At 40.5% G+C, this 15,029-nt stretch overlaps 1 protein-coding gene across 1 annotated transcript in view; it reads right to left on the reverse strand.

The window, feature by feature from the left end:
- Window positions 1-13,657, reverse strand: part of LOC147117285 (ATP-binding cassette sub-family A member 13-like) — a 250,509-nt gene extending 236,852 nt beyond the window's left edge. Inside the window, exons 1-5 of the mRNA XM_085988134.1 lie at window positions 11,124-13,657; window positions 8,653-8,750; window positions 7,865-7,983; window positions 1,596-1,771; window positions 461-537 (exon numbers count right to left, since the gene is read on the reverse strand). Of these exons, the coding sequence (XP_085844260.1) occupies window positions 461-537; window positions 1,596-1,771; window positions 7,865-7,983; window positions 8,653-8,750; window positions 11,124-13,456 (2,803 nt within the window). The 5' untranslated portion in view covers window positions 13,457-13,657. The remainder of the gene's footprint in view (window positions 1-460; window positions 538-1,595; window positions 1,772-7,864; window positions 7,984-8,652; window positions 8,751-11,123) is intronic.
- Window positions 13,658-15,029: the final 1,372 nt, after the last annotated feature.

Here is a 15,029-nt window from a genome sequence, read left to right on the forward strand (position 1 = left end):
TTCATTTCTGTTTGTTTTCAGCACGTTTTGAACTCATTCATCTGTCAGCTGTATCTATGTTTTTCATCACAGTTACTGTACTATTCCCGAAGACTGTTGTCACCTTTTCACAATGATAGCCAAATCATATTGACTCGGATTCTGCGGTCAGTGCCGAAGGAACGGCGCTTGCCGTTCACCTCCCTGACAGTTGCACACAAAGCTTTTGCGGGCTTCTGAGCAGAGACTTGTTCTAACCCGGATTCTGATCCAGTGCGGCACCTTCTACAGGGCACCTATGAGCAAGTAAAGAAGCAGCGAGATTCTTCAACCAATCAGATACTCCATTATAATGGTGAGCGCTATTAGCCTCACTGTTATTATATACGTAAAATCCAGGCTATTGTTTAATGTGAAGTTGCTGAACCCGTCCTCTCATAAACAGGCAGTACCAGTTCTATGCAGGTTACGGAAATATTACCTTCAAAGGCTCCAATGTTCTCAAGTATAGCCACAAAGGAACTGTTTGGAGAAAGTGTTTTTGCAGCAAAATTAAATCTGGAAAACATGAAGATTAAAAAAATATTAAATGGCAGCTGACATGGAAAATTGTTCTGTGATACATTCCATCCATGAAGTTTGCAACACAGCATTAAAAAGCCTTATATAGGCCTAATATTATGAAATGAACCTACAGAACCAGAAACATATCACCTGCATCAAACTTATTTTTTAAAGCCCTACTGTAAGAATTCTCTTTCAGTTACTATGGATTTTTAGACACCTGCAAGGTTCCATAGGCAATCTATTACTGTACAATGTTGATTAACTGTGAGTCTCTATAAGCTTCTGGACAAAAGTTTCTGTTTATTAGCATTTGCCTTCAGGCTACCATAATAAGTAACATGAATTTACAAGTTCTACAAGTGTAAAATTATATTGCTCCCAATTTAAACTGTATCTGTTTACAACTTCAGGGTTCAACCACTGTGGAAGTCTTCATCCCACCTTTCTAATATCGAAGAAGATAGTGAGTATTAGTGTTGTAAACATGAAAAAACACAAAGAAAAGATTAGGCACTACTGCACAAGAGAGAGCAAACATCAGATGGAGTCATTCTGGGCTATTCCCTTGCATCTCCAAGCGACTTGTTTCAGACTAGCATTGGTGGAACCCTGGGAGCAGGTCACCTACCCATCTACTTGGCTGTGAATAGTGCTCAAGCAAGGGGTTCAAATTTTTTATATTTTACAGTTGTACTCTATTTTTCAATAGCCTCTAGCAAGTTCCCATCTCTTTTTGTTAATTTAATAAAATGTAAAATAAAATCCATCTGGTCCAAATAGGCTAACAGCAACATGAATGGTAAAATGTAAAAACGACATGAAAATTACTATGGAGTTGCTATGCCAACAGCACTTACGACAACTGAGGCAGCTCCATTAAACCATCCATAAGGATTCCTCACACTGAGCCTGGGTTACAGCAGCAGGCCAGCTCAGTATAAGTAAGGAATCAGAGCATGACCATCTGTCTATCTGAGTGAAGTGATGCATTATGCAGGTTGAACAGAACTGTAAATATTCTACAGATAACCATTAGATGTGAAAGTTACCTTTCATATAGTTGCTCATTCAGCAATGGAATCAACTCACAATTGCAGCTATAGTTCTTCACTGCATTACTAACTGCCTCTTGTATCTGGCCCTGAGCAATTTGTATTTGTATGTTGATATTAAGACTGCTCATACAGTCTCCCTGGTCTGGAGTAAATAATGTTTCTTCAAAAATCTAGACAGAAAAAAATCAACATAATCCAGCAAAATTAGTACCAGTAGTTTTCACAGGAAATCGACCCTGATATTGTCACAAGCTCTGCTACAGTAACAAATAAACCTTGAAACTACCAGTATTAAAAAAAAATTGGGTACATTTGAGAAAAAAACTGTAAAAATGGAAACACATTTTCATTTCCTGACAGCCCTTCCTACTTCCTGCATATCCTCACTGCTTTTGACAGGTTACATTCTTTGAGGGTGAGCAGATCAGTACTGGCCTAACACAGAAGAAAACAAATCTGTCTTTTCTCATGCCTGATGACGATTCTCATAATTAGATGTAAACTCGTTTAAACGGCACCTAATTATCTGGAATTCTCTAATAACCGGCAAAATTCAGGAGTAGGTTCAGGAACCCAAAGGAAAGTTTTACTGTATATTTGTGACTGTGTAACCGGGGTTCTCGTGCCTTTTGCCTGCACCTCTGGTTGTGTAACTGGGTCCCCAGTACCTGTGGCCATGCAACCGGGTCCCCTGTACCTGTGGCTGTGTAACCGGGGCTCCAGCACTTGTGGCCGTGTAACCGGGACTCCTGTACCTGTGGCCGTGTAACCGGGTCCCCTGTACCTGTGACCGTGTAACCGGGGCTCCAGCACTTGTGGCCGTGTAACCGGGACTCCTGTACCTGTGGCCGTGTAACCGGGGCTCCAGCACTTGTGGCCGTGTAACCGGGACTCCTGTACCTGTGGCCGTGTAACCGGGGCTCCAGCACTTGTGGCCGTGTAACCGGGACTCCTGTACCTGTGGCCGTGTAACCGGGTCCCCTGTACCTGTGGGCTGTGTAACCGGGGCTCCAGCACTTGTGGCCGTGTAACCAGGACTCCTGGATCTGTGGCCGTGTAACCGGAGCTCCTGTACCTGTGGCCATGTAACCGGGGCTCCAGCACTTGTGGCCGTGTAACCGGGGTTCCTGCACCTGTGGCTGTGTAATGGGGCTCTCGTACCTTGGTAGGTATACCTCTCCGTTATCCGGAATTTTTAATCAACCAGCACCATCCCGGTCCCGTAGGTGCCGGATACGAAAGAGTTTACTGTATCTAACCCAGTGGTTCTCAAACAGACGCCCACGGACCCCTGGGAGTTCATAGAGACTTTCCAGGGAGTCGTGAAATAATGTGATAATATTCGTTGCACAAACTTTTCCCAAACCAGTTGCATGGGATAATCTTGGATCATTAATGTTGGCGAGTTGAAACCGCTGCTGGCCCGAATCGAGCCGAGAATGGGGCGGTTGGAGACCCAGAGCCCATCATGTTACCCGACTGTTATTTTTTGGGGGGAGGGGAGAGTTCAGGTTCACATGTCACTGGCTGGAGATGACAGGGTGTGGACTGACTGAGACCTGGAAATGCAAGGACCTGTTCCTGACCCACTGGGAATGGCCTGACCATGAAAAGAACAAGTTTATTTGTTGTGGATGTCGGCGGACAAGTGTGAAGCAGACAATCCCAATCACTCAAGCAGCTGTATGTTTTGGGAGGGTTTTTTTCGTCTTAAGTTCTTTTTAATTTCCCTTCTTTAGCTCTTTAGTATTGAATTAAAATTGAGGCTTTTGCTAATTTCAAATTATATTTTAAAAGGTTTGTAATTAAAATTTGTAGATGAGCAGCAGGACTGTACTTAAAATTAAAGTAACAAGTAGGAAAGTGAACAGCAGGTGCAGCTTTCAATAAATTGTCAAACATCACACCAAGGATAGACAGACTCTGCAGTGAGCAGCAGGCATACCCATCTCACTGATATATGTAAGTAAATACCTGTTTTCTTAAAAGCATTATTAAAACATTCTTTACATGCAGCACTTTTATATTATGAGTATTATATAGTATCATAATTTAGATGAGCGGTCTGTGATTACTAATCCATTTAAAAAGGGGTCCTTCAATCAAAAGAGTTTGGCCAGAATTTTGCCGGCACTCAGGGAGCGGGTTTGGAGGCAGGATCTCCGGCAAAATCGCAAAGATTGACAGCGAGCAGGAAACCCACTGTCAACCCGCCTCCAATCAATCTTCCCAAGTGTCGGGTCCCGATTTGCGCATGGACCTGACACCTAGCGGCAGGAAGAGGATTATAGCCACTTAACTACCTGTTAAAGGTTGTTAACAGGCAGTTAACAGGCTCTTTTTCAATTTTGACACTTCTACTTCGGGTTTCCCGACGTCCGGAACCATACCAGGTAAGTGTGGCGTGTTGTGAGTCTGCTGTAATGTTTCTGTATTGATGACAGTTGCTGAAGTGGTGTGAAGGATCCAATGGTGCACTGGTGAGTTTCAGGGGTAAGAAAATGTTGAGAAATTCATTTTTAATGCATTTACACTTTTCTGTAGGTAAGAAGTTTAGAATTGTATGTGTAGTCACACCTCATTGGGAGAACCTCTCTCACCAGTGACAGATCGCTTCTGTAACCTCACCTGCAGCTGTCATCTGTTCTAGCCTAAGGAGGGAGTCACTGGAGAGCCTGGGTGCAAGAACTCACCTGTGAACAGTCATTGTCAGTGTTTGAAGCGCCTCAATGCTGTCAAACACTGAGAAATGAGCTGTCAAAGAAAAATTGTGCGTGGTCCCTTTAAGAAAATTGGCAGGTGACGTGTCATCAAATGATATGATCTGACCGGCTTCTTCTCAATTGGCCGGCAAGCCCGCAGGGCGGGCTTAACAAGACTAATTGACATAAAATCACGTCCGTGGGCCGGATGAAGTTGGGGGCGGGATTGGAACCTGGAAATCAGCTGACCCGCTCCCAAGCCGCATTGATCGAGAAAATCGTGGCCTTTGAGAATCACTGATCTAACCGATCCAACAGGGAGCAGCTATAAGGTGTGATCACATTTTTAATTAAAAAAGGAATTATATACAGTCTGCTAGAAATTTAACCCTACTGACAATATTTTTTCTTGAGTTCGTAATAATTTTTTAAAGAGATAAGCTTGTTTTATTTTGGGTTTTGGTGGTAGAATGTTACCACAATCATGAAAGGGTCAATTTAGTTGGTTAGGATTAAGTCATAGCCCAGACTAATCTCAGAATCAGAGTCCTAGATCTAAAGGCACCGAGGGAAAAATTGGATCTTTAATCAGTGTCAGAAGATAAGACTCATTTGACCTAGAAAACAAGGGAAAACACTTTCTGAGAAGCTGAACACTGTTCTCTGTGACAAAACAATCATGAAACTTTTGTCAGGAATCAATCTGGGCACAATATCAGACTGCATTCTAGTCTGCCATAATAAAACAACGAAAATATCCATGGCTCATGAAAGGACACCTTAATTTCATTAATCTCATTTTCTTAGTGGTACAAGACCACCAACTCTTCAAAGCAACAAAATCCAGTAAGATTCTACCATGTTGCTAATATAACAACAATTTGCATTTATGTAGCACCTTTGACGTAGAAAAATGTACCACTGTGCTTCACAGAAGAGTAATCAGACAAAAAATTGACACCAAGCCAAAAAAGGAGATATTAGTCGGGGTGATTAAAAGCTTGTTCAAAGATGCAGCATTTTAAGGAGGGTCATAAAGGACAAGAGAGAGCTGGAGAGGTGGAGAGGCAAAGAAGTTTAGGGATGAAATTCCAGAATTTAGGGCCAAGGTGGCTGAAGGTATGGCTGTCAATGGTGAGGTGAAGGGAGTGGGGTATACACAAGAGGCCAGAGTTGGAGAAATGCTGAGTTCTCAGAGGGTTGTAGGGATGGAGAAGGTTATAGAGATAATGACAGGAGGGGCTATGAAGGGATTTGAACACATGGATGAGAATTTTAAATTGAAGACATTGGATGAATCAGGAGCCAATGTAGGTCAGTGAGCACAGGTGTGCTGGGCAAGCAGGACTTGGTGCAAGTTAGGATACAACAGAGTTTTGGATGAGCTCAAGTTTATGGTGGGTGGAGGATGGGAGCCTGGCCAGGAGAGCATTGGTATAGAGTCTAGAGGTGATAAAGGCACGAATGAGTATTTCAGTGGACGATAGGCTGAGGCAGGTGCAGGGCCGGATGATATTACGGAGGTGGAAGTAGGCGGTCTTTGTAATGGAGGTTACGGGATCAGAAGCTCAGCTCGGGGTTAAATAGGACAGCGAGATTGTGAACAGTCGGCTTCAACCTGAGGCAGTGGCCGGGGATGGGGATGGAATCGGTGGCGGGGGCCAAAGACTATGGCTTCGGTCTTCTCAATATTTAACTGGAGGTAACTGCAGCTCATTCAGGACTAGATGTTGGAAAAGTAGGCTGACAAGACAATGGCAGTGGAGGGGTGGAGAGAAGTGGTGGAGAAACAGAGCTGGATATAGTCAGCGTACATGTGAAATCTGACACCATGGCATTGATATTACCATCCCCTACAATGGATAGGAGTGGGTCGGGGGGGGAACAGGGCTAAAAATGAACAAACATGAAACGTTCCCAGCCCAACGCGAAAGCACCAGTAGCCATTTTTATGGCCTCAGATTTCGTGTAATGTGAGTGTCCCGCTGTGGAGAGGTGGGACACTTCAGTAACATTTAAATCAGGCCCCCACAATGCAATTGGGAGCCCAAGTTAAATTTAACAGTTACCATGCGGGTTTCCCAGGGCTCAGGAATCCTGGCAGTGAAAGGGAGGTGGGAGCTGTTGGCTCAAGAATGGAAGTGCCTGTTACAGCAGTCCTTGTGGGCCAGGACAGCAGTAGTGCTGCCCCTGGCCCTTTATGGAAGCCTTTGGCTTCCCATCTCCTAATCGCGGCTTCTCTCTCCCCCCACCACGACTGCAGACCTCCCCTCACCCTCCAGCCCCAGTCTCTGGCCTTCCTTCATCTCGCGTTGGCCTCTCTCCCCTCCCAAGCCCCGACCTCTACTCCCTTCCTCCCACAATGGTCAATTCTCCCCCAACTCCCAGCCCCATTCTCTTGCTCCCTATCTCCTCCCGATTGCTGGGGACTGTCCCCGAGGGTCCCCTGCTGTGACCTCCTGATGCCGATTTTCCCATCCGGTAGCCAGCCTGTCAATTTGGCTGGGTGCCAGGTGGGAAACAAAAGAAAAAATTATAACGAGGTCCTACCGTTAAATTTGACAGAACCTTGCTGGGTTTTCCCCATGCTCCCCCGCACCCTCACCACCTCCCCATAAATATTGGGGCCCATGTCTTCAGAGGATGTTCCTGAAGGGCAGTATGTATGTGAGGAAGAGGAGGGGGGCAAGGATAAATATCTTTGGGAAGAGTCAAAATAGACTTTCAACGTTTAATATTAGCCTAGATTAATTATTTTAATTATCGTTTGTGATATCTTAACATGAAATATTTATATCTTCCTCTTTAATTTTAATTTTAATATTTTGCACAAAAACAATTTGTAAATAAAAATTGAGCATCACCACATTAAACAAAACCTTTCTGATTTTCTGTGATACTTGAAACACATTTTGTACAAGTATCTTAAACTATAACATGTTTAACTCCACTATTAATTGCTGTCATTCCAAATTAGTATTTTGGCTAAAATAACCTTTATAGTTATACAGAGCGAATATTTACATTTCTTCTTCAGATCAGTACACAGGGAATTCCTTCACACCACTACTTCTTATAAAAGTAAAGTATGTTATAGACACTTTCCACTTGGTTAATGTCTGTATTTAGTTGCTCACACAACTTTGAATTATATTCTACAAATATAAAATGAATGACATGAAAATTTTCGGTCCATAGAATATGATGCAAAGGAAGTTCCAAGTCACAATTGTATAGGAAGAAAACAAAATGACAGCCTCTATTTGCTTGAGAACCTCTAAAGTTACTTTTTTTAATTATATCAAGCAAGTAGATGCAGACAATAAATTACACAAAGTTGCCCTTAATGGCATTTGCTTAGAAACAGTTTCTTCTTCAAAGCAATTAGCTCCAATGTGCTAACTTATACATCAGATAAAAGTGTAAAGGTAAAATCTTGATTGGATTAGTTTCAACTAAGAACAAATACTTAGATAGAAATTTGTATTAGATCCTTAAAGACGTCAACTGCATAAATAATTAAGGCAAAATGCATGTTAGAACTGTGGAGTAGTGACGAACCTGTTTGGCATAAATAGTCAAATTACACAGTTCAGCCAGAGCATGGATGACGCGTCCTGCAATATCCTGTCTACAGTTCGTCCGTGCACACATGATATCATTAATGAAGTACATTTTTTCTGTAAAACAAAGTGGAGTTTATCTGGCTGAAGATTGGTTGTATTTAAATTTCCTTAATAATTGCTGTGCATGTATACCAATTCCAGGCATTTACTGCTGGACCTACTGCTAGCAGATGCTCATTTTGGACCAGTACCAGAAAAGTTGAAATTACAGGTGACCTTTAAAGTAATTATTGTCCAGATATAGATATATTCCCTATCAACATCAGGTTTACTTTTGATGGTACTATACTAATACCAGACCTGTAGTGGTTGCCATAAACAATTCAATGAAATGTACTAGAATGAACTAAGTCAGTGAATTTTACAGATAAATTGATCTTTTTCACTTTAATCAAATGCTGATTTTTTTTTCCTGAAGATAACTTATAAACATATGAACATACAAAAATGACAGACAGGAAAAGGCCATTTAGTCTATCAAGCCTGCCCCACAACTTGATAGGCAATAAAAAAGAAACTGGTCCAGTTCTTCAAAATCCAGCATCTCATTCCAACACTTTAACATTGCATTACACAAACTAGAAAGCACTGTTAAAATTTGAGCTTACAGAAATTGTTAACTGTATGCATGCTGAATCTCATAATGCATACAACAATGCATGTGTATTAGTATGATGATTCAGCAAAATATAAAATATGCTGAAAAATATGAAGGTCTTTTACCTGAAAAGAGATTCATCATCTTTAACTTATAGTGGTTTGATTTCTGTGATGATATCATGAACTCACTGAACCAATCATACTGACACATTTCTGCCCAACTGGAAGAAAAAGGAATAACACACAAAGGAGTCAGCAAGAAATTTCATCCTACCATACTATGTACTGGGAGGGGAATAGTGAAATCAAATTACAGTATCAGCATCAGAGTATAAAATAGTCATTTACAATGCCAACAGAATCTCTAATAGTCCGAGCTTGAGTACTTAGTAAAAGCTTCACTCAATTAAAAACTATCCTACTACAATTTGTCAGATTCTAGATTATTATCCAGATTATTACTTGGTGTTTGTGTCTATATATGCAAATATTGTGAACAAAAGTGAAGAGAAACTAATGCTCTGCTATTGCCATTTACCTCTAGAGACAAAGCTCCAAGAGAAGTAGGAATGATGGATAACTTTCACTGATGGTTTCAAAAGGATTTCTAACAATCTAATAAGTCCAGGGTGGAAAGAAGTCTATAACACAAAGATGTCCTGAGGACTTAGCTCTAATAGGCTTACTCAGAATACCTGTACATAGCAAATTGAAATGTTATCTGGATCAGCTGAGAAAGGTTAGCATTGAATAGCCTTTGCACTGTCGGTGGTTACTAACCAGGCCAAACCTGACTTGAAAATTTGCTATGTCTCCACTTTTTATGAGTCAGTCTCACAATTGATAAAGGGCTATGTTTTCACCTTAGTGCAAATGCAGTTTTCAGTCCTGCAGATGGATTTTGTCACAATGGAAGATTGCTCAGAGAGCTGACGCTATAGCTATGCAGAAATAGTAGAAAGGAGGATAGTTTTTTTGTGGGTTCCTTTAAAAAAATATAAATATAACAAAGTATTGTGGAGTTAATGGTTAATCACATTAACCAGATATCATTTGTCTTTTATTATTCATAATTAGATAATTGACACCTAGAAACATGGAAGTTAGGAGCAGGAGTAGGCCATTCGGCCCTGCTCCGCCATTTAATGAGATCATGGCTGATCATCCAAATTCAGTACCCTGTCCCTGCTTTCTCCCCATATTCCTTGATCCCTTTAGCCTTGAGAAATATATCTAACTCCTTCTTGAATATATTTAATGAATTGGCCTCAACTGCCTTCTGTGGTAGAAGATTCCACAGGTTCACCACTATCTGGGTGAAGAAATTCCTCCTCATCTCTGGCCCAGATGGCTTACCCCTTATCTTTAGACTGTGACCCCTGGTTCTGGACTCCCCCGCCATCGGGAACATCCTTCCTGCATCTAGTCTGTCTAGTCCTGTTAGAATTTTATAAGTTTCAATGAGATCCCCTCTCATTCTTCTAAACTCCAGCGAGTACAAGCCCAATCGACCCAATCTCTCCTCATACGTCATTCCTGCCATCCCAAGGGGCCTCGCACAACAAGATTGCTAATTAATCCTTTCTCATTACATAATACCCAGTCTAAGATGGCCTGATCTCTAGTTGGTTCCTCGACATATTGGTCCAGGAAACCATCCCGTATACACTCCAGGAATTCCTCCTCCACAGTATTGTTACTAATTTGGTTAGCCCAATCTATATGTAGATTAAAGTCACCCATGATAACTATTGTGCCCTTATTGCACGGGTCTCTAATTTCCCATTTAATGCCATCCCCAACCTCAGCATTACTGTTTGGGGGTCTGTATACAACTCCCACTAACGTTTTCAGCCCCTTGGTAGTTTTCAGCCCCTTGGTATTTCTCAGCTCTACCCATACAGATTCCACATCATCAGAGCTAATATCCTTCCTTACTATTGTGTTATTCTCCTCTTTAACCAGCAATGCTACCCCACCTCCTTTTCCTTTTTGCCTGTCTTTCCTGAACATTGAATAACCCTGGATGTTGAATTCCTAGCCTTGGTCACCCTGGAGCCATGTCTCCGTAATCCCAATATCATATCCGTTTACATCTATTTGCGCAGCTAATTCATCCACCTTATTACGAGTGCTCCTCGCATTAAGACACAAAGCCTTCAGGCTTGTTTTTTTAACACTCTTAGACCTTTTAGAATTATTATTTACTGTGGCCATGTTTGATTTAAACCCTTGATTTCTCTGACTGCTACTTTTGCTTTTCTCCTTCCTGTCTTTTGCTTCTGTCCTTGCTTGAGTTTGTATTTCCCAGTCAATAACTGACAGATGAAGTTAATAAGATATAAAAATGTTTTGTGCAACTGTAAATATGCATTTACTTCAAAAATGTTAACAAATCTACTAACATTTTCAGCTCCCAAATCATCTGTCTTATGCAAATGCTTATTTTCAGTTCTTGGAAGATAGCACTACAACTGTAATTTTTACTATTCAAATACTCTATAGCATTTACCATTGAAAATCATATCAAAAACCATACCACTTTAATTATACTTTACTGAAAAAGGACACTAAACAAATATAACTCCACTTACCTTGTGTAATTGATTGTCCCACTGAACTCCTCAACCTGGTTAAAAAGCAGTTTGGCGAATTTAGGAATACCAGCTGCATCCTTGCTATTAGACAGTTGCAGTACACCAAGAAACTCTTCAAACACTTTCATCAAGTTCAGTGTCACATTTCTGATTTCAGTGGGGTTAACCTTTCCATTAATATCAGTCTCTAGGAACTCCAAGGAAATATTACTGATGACATGCACGTAATTTATAGCTGTCCCATTGTTTACTGGCAGCAGCTCATTTAGGACTGTAACTACCTGGATGACCCTGTTTATCAGTGCTCGCTGAAATTCAGGTGATAGATCCCACTGTGAGTAAACTTCCATAACAAAATCACTTAAAATTTGCAATGCATAAGAGCTTTGGTTGAAGTTCTTGTTGGAAATTGCAGCTGTGATGTAGGGGAGCAAATGTTGATAGATCTCAAGGACAGATGCAGCAGAGCCCGTTTGGTTCAATAGCAACTGTGAAATATTGCTCATCAGACTGGCAGATTCTACAATTCGTACAAACATCACAACAGCTTCCTCTGAGCCGTTTCGATTTTTTAGCAAATAGCTGATGATGTTGAGTAGTTTGTGATAGCTTCCATTTGTGAAGTTGGATATATGCTGCACCGTTTCCAGAACTTCCTCCACATCATTCAACACTGCATCAAATTGCAACACATCAATCTCAATGAAATCACCTCTTGTTATATTTCTCAAGAAACTAATCACTTTCTCTACAGCCGGCAATAGGTCTTTCATTTCAGGCGTCATCATTTTGTCACTTAATATTTTGTCAATATCTGCCGACAGAGTCTCCAAAAGGTCAATCACATTAATACTTGTGTTAAGCACATCCAGTACGTCATTTAGCACTGAATACAGGGGGTCGCTTTTGTAACCTGACATTGAAATTAATGACTGTACAGCAGAAATTAGTGTTGAGATATGGTTTTTAGAATCTGAGAGTGTCGGTACATTTTTTGTTATATTTTTTAAATAGCTAGTTATAATTTTAAGAGTGCTCTGTAAAGGTTGTGAATTGTTGCCACTCATCAAAAGCACAGTGTCACTTACATCAGAGAGGAAATTAATGACTTGTTCAATAGAAGTAGTGTTTGTTAAAGTCATATTACCAAGCAAGCCTAACAGTTTATCAGCTGCTTGTCTTAACGGGACAATAGGACAATTTAGGTCATCCTCATTGGTGGAAACTATGACGTATGACAAGCTATTCCAAATTTCTTGCAGTTTTATTAGAACTGGGCACTCCAAACCATATATCTGCGACATCCTGAGCAAAATTGCATTCCATTCTTCATACTGTTGGAGGAAACAACCTGTTTGCTGAATTATTTCTCTAAAAACAATGCTTCCTGAACATTCCACCTTTGCAGTCCCTTGGACAGCTCTTGCAAAGAGCTGTTTGATATCAACCGCCAGATTAAAAGCTGTACTGAAATTTTGTTTCACATCGAAGTTACAAGCCTTTATAAAGAGACCATCATCAGCATCGGATGATTCTTCTGACAGCAGCTTGCAAACAGCTACAGGCAAGCACTGTGATATCCGTGAGGAGTTAATTGCCATATCAGAAACTACCTGCATCAGTCTGATGATTTTCTCATTAAGTTCAGTCTGGTTTCCTTGGCTGAACTCTGACCCCTTTGCCTGATGTGCCAGTCCAAACAAGTAAACTGCTTGCAATGCTTCACTCACATTCATGGTGGAAAGATTCTGTATTCGGGTAATTCCATCTGGAATAATAGCAAGAGCTTGTGGAAAATCCTCATTTCCAATCTCTAATAAAATTACCCTGATGGCATGTACAATCTCAGTCATGCTTTGAAGGTCTGGCACATATTTCAAAATTCTTGCCACTTTTGTTAAAAGATTCAAAATGGCATCTATATCCCTAGTAGCACTCACATTTTTAAACAATCTTGTAAGGTCACTGTTCATTTGCTCCAGCTGGTCATTTATGGCATATATATCTCTGGTCGATATCAGGGTTGTTGTGAGATTGTAAATTATATAGGTTATATTTTCTGTCAAGTTGATCTTGTCTTGAGGAACACTTGAGAAATGCTGAACAAAACCATCCAGTAATAGAGAAAGTACCCTGTGTACAAGTTCATCATCGAAAAGAGAAGTCAAAGGGGCAGCAAACAATTTAGCAGGTCCAGTGTAACGGATTCTTGTCAGGCTGTTGTGAAGTAGTTGAATGAACATTTCAGCACCATCAATGGTGGACACAGTTGGTAATGATACCTTATTTAAGAATACCACATATTCTCTGACGAATTGTACAGTTTGCATTATTAAGTCAAGCCTAAGCGGGCCCTGCAAGGTGTCATTATTATATTCTGAGTTATGTACTAATGTGACATTTCCCACAAAGGCTATCAGTTCACTTAGACTGTACACAGCTGGTTTGTTACTTGAGCCACTGTGGACAGTGGTATTAAGCAAATTTTGAAGATCTGTTTTCAACAGTTGCAGTTGACTGTGAAGTTCAATTGTTGAGTTTAAATGTTGTAAAACAAAGACTGTAATGTTGAATACAGAGTCAATTTCCAAGTCTTGGGTGAGGCTTTTGTTTACATAAGGATGAAAGAATTGTAATACTTTACTGAAACCTTTAAGTTCTTCTGTTATTTCTTGAGGTATCTCAACCAGCTCAAGTAGCTTAGAAAATGAATCTAAGCACAGCAGCAACTGCTGAAAGAAACCACCTGGTGAAGGATTTCTCTTCACTTTGAGGTGTCCAATTAGATTGTCAGTCATTCTGAGGACTGTTTTGATAGCAATGTAATTTGTACTGTTCAAGACTGTTGCTAAATATGAACTTTCATTCTTCAACAGAATGAAAGCCTGCACAGTTGCTGTGGTGTCATTGCGCACATTCAGTGTTTCTGAAACACCATGAAGAATACGAGAGGCTGATTGTGCAAACTGTAAAAATTGTTCAGTGTCAGGGATTCTGCCATTGTCTACAATCTGCTGTATTGTCATCAGAAAAGCACCAGTAGAGTTCATAACATCTACAGCACATGCAATCTGTGATAGTGGAAATCTCTCCAAACCATTTATAAATGCAACCACTTGTTTTTCTACAACTAGGCTGTTGTTGAAGGTGGAGTTGTTTATATAATCAATTAGCAGATAAAATGATTCAATTGCCTGTATCATCGTTAAATTCTCCTGACATTTTGGTTTAAGCACTTCATCCAATTCCTCTGTGAACTGCACTGTTTGATGAAACAATTGTCTCAACTTAATATCCTGGGTGTTCAGGTCTTGTTCTGAAGATTTGTTTGAACTCAGATAACTGACAACTGCAGTTTTAGAGAATAACATGCTGATGGCCTCAGTCAAAGATAGGTTGTACGCAGTTCTTTTATTGGAATGGAGAATTATGTCCAAGGTGCCAAATAACATATTAGAAATTTTCTCCGGCCTCAAATTTAAATAAGCACTTTGATTCATCATAAGAATTAATTTGTGAAGAAGCAGTGAGAATTGCTGAATGTTCTGGTCTGATGTTAAAATGGTTGATAGTGTTTGAAGCTGTTGAGATAGGAGTTTCTCAGAGTCTACAGAATACCATTGGCTTAAGGTAACATTTCCACTGATCAGTTTGCTGAGATGACCAAAGAGCTCTTCTGCTGTTGCACTACCATTGGCCATGCTTTGAACTTGTTTTATCAACTGTTTTGTTAAGTCATATGACATGTTTTCATCATTAAAGACATTGTAAGATAAATCAATGGACATCCTCAGAACCTGAATGCTTCTGTTTTTGTAGGGACAAGAATTGGGAAGAATCATTTCCAACAATGCAATAACATCATAGTAATATGCATCAGATGCATTTAGACCATGGAACTGC

This window comes from Somniosus microcephalus, chromosome 5 (assembly GCF_052327205.1).
Source record: "Somniosus microcephalus isolate GS21.2 chromosome 5, FLI_Smic_1.0, whole genome shotgun sequence".
In the NCBI taxonomy this organism is placed as follows: Eukaryota; Metazoa; Chordata; class Chondrichthyes; order Squaliformes; family Somniosidae; genus Somniosus; species Somniosus microcephalus.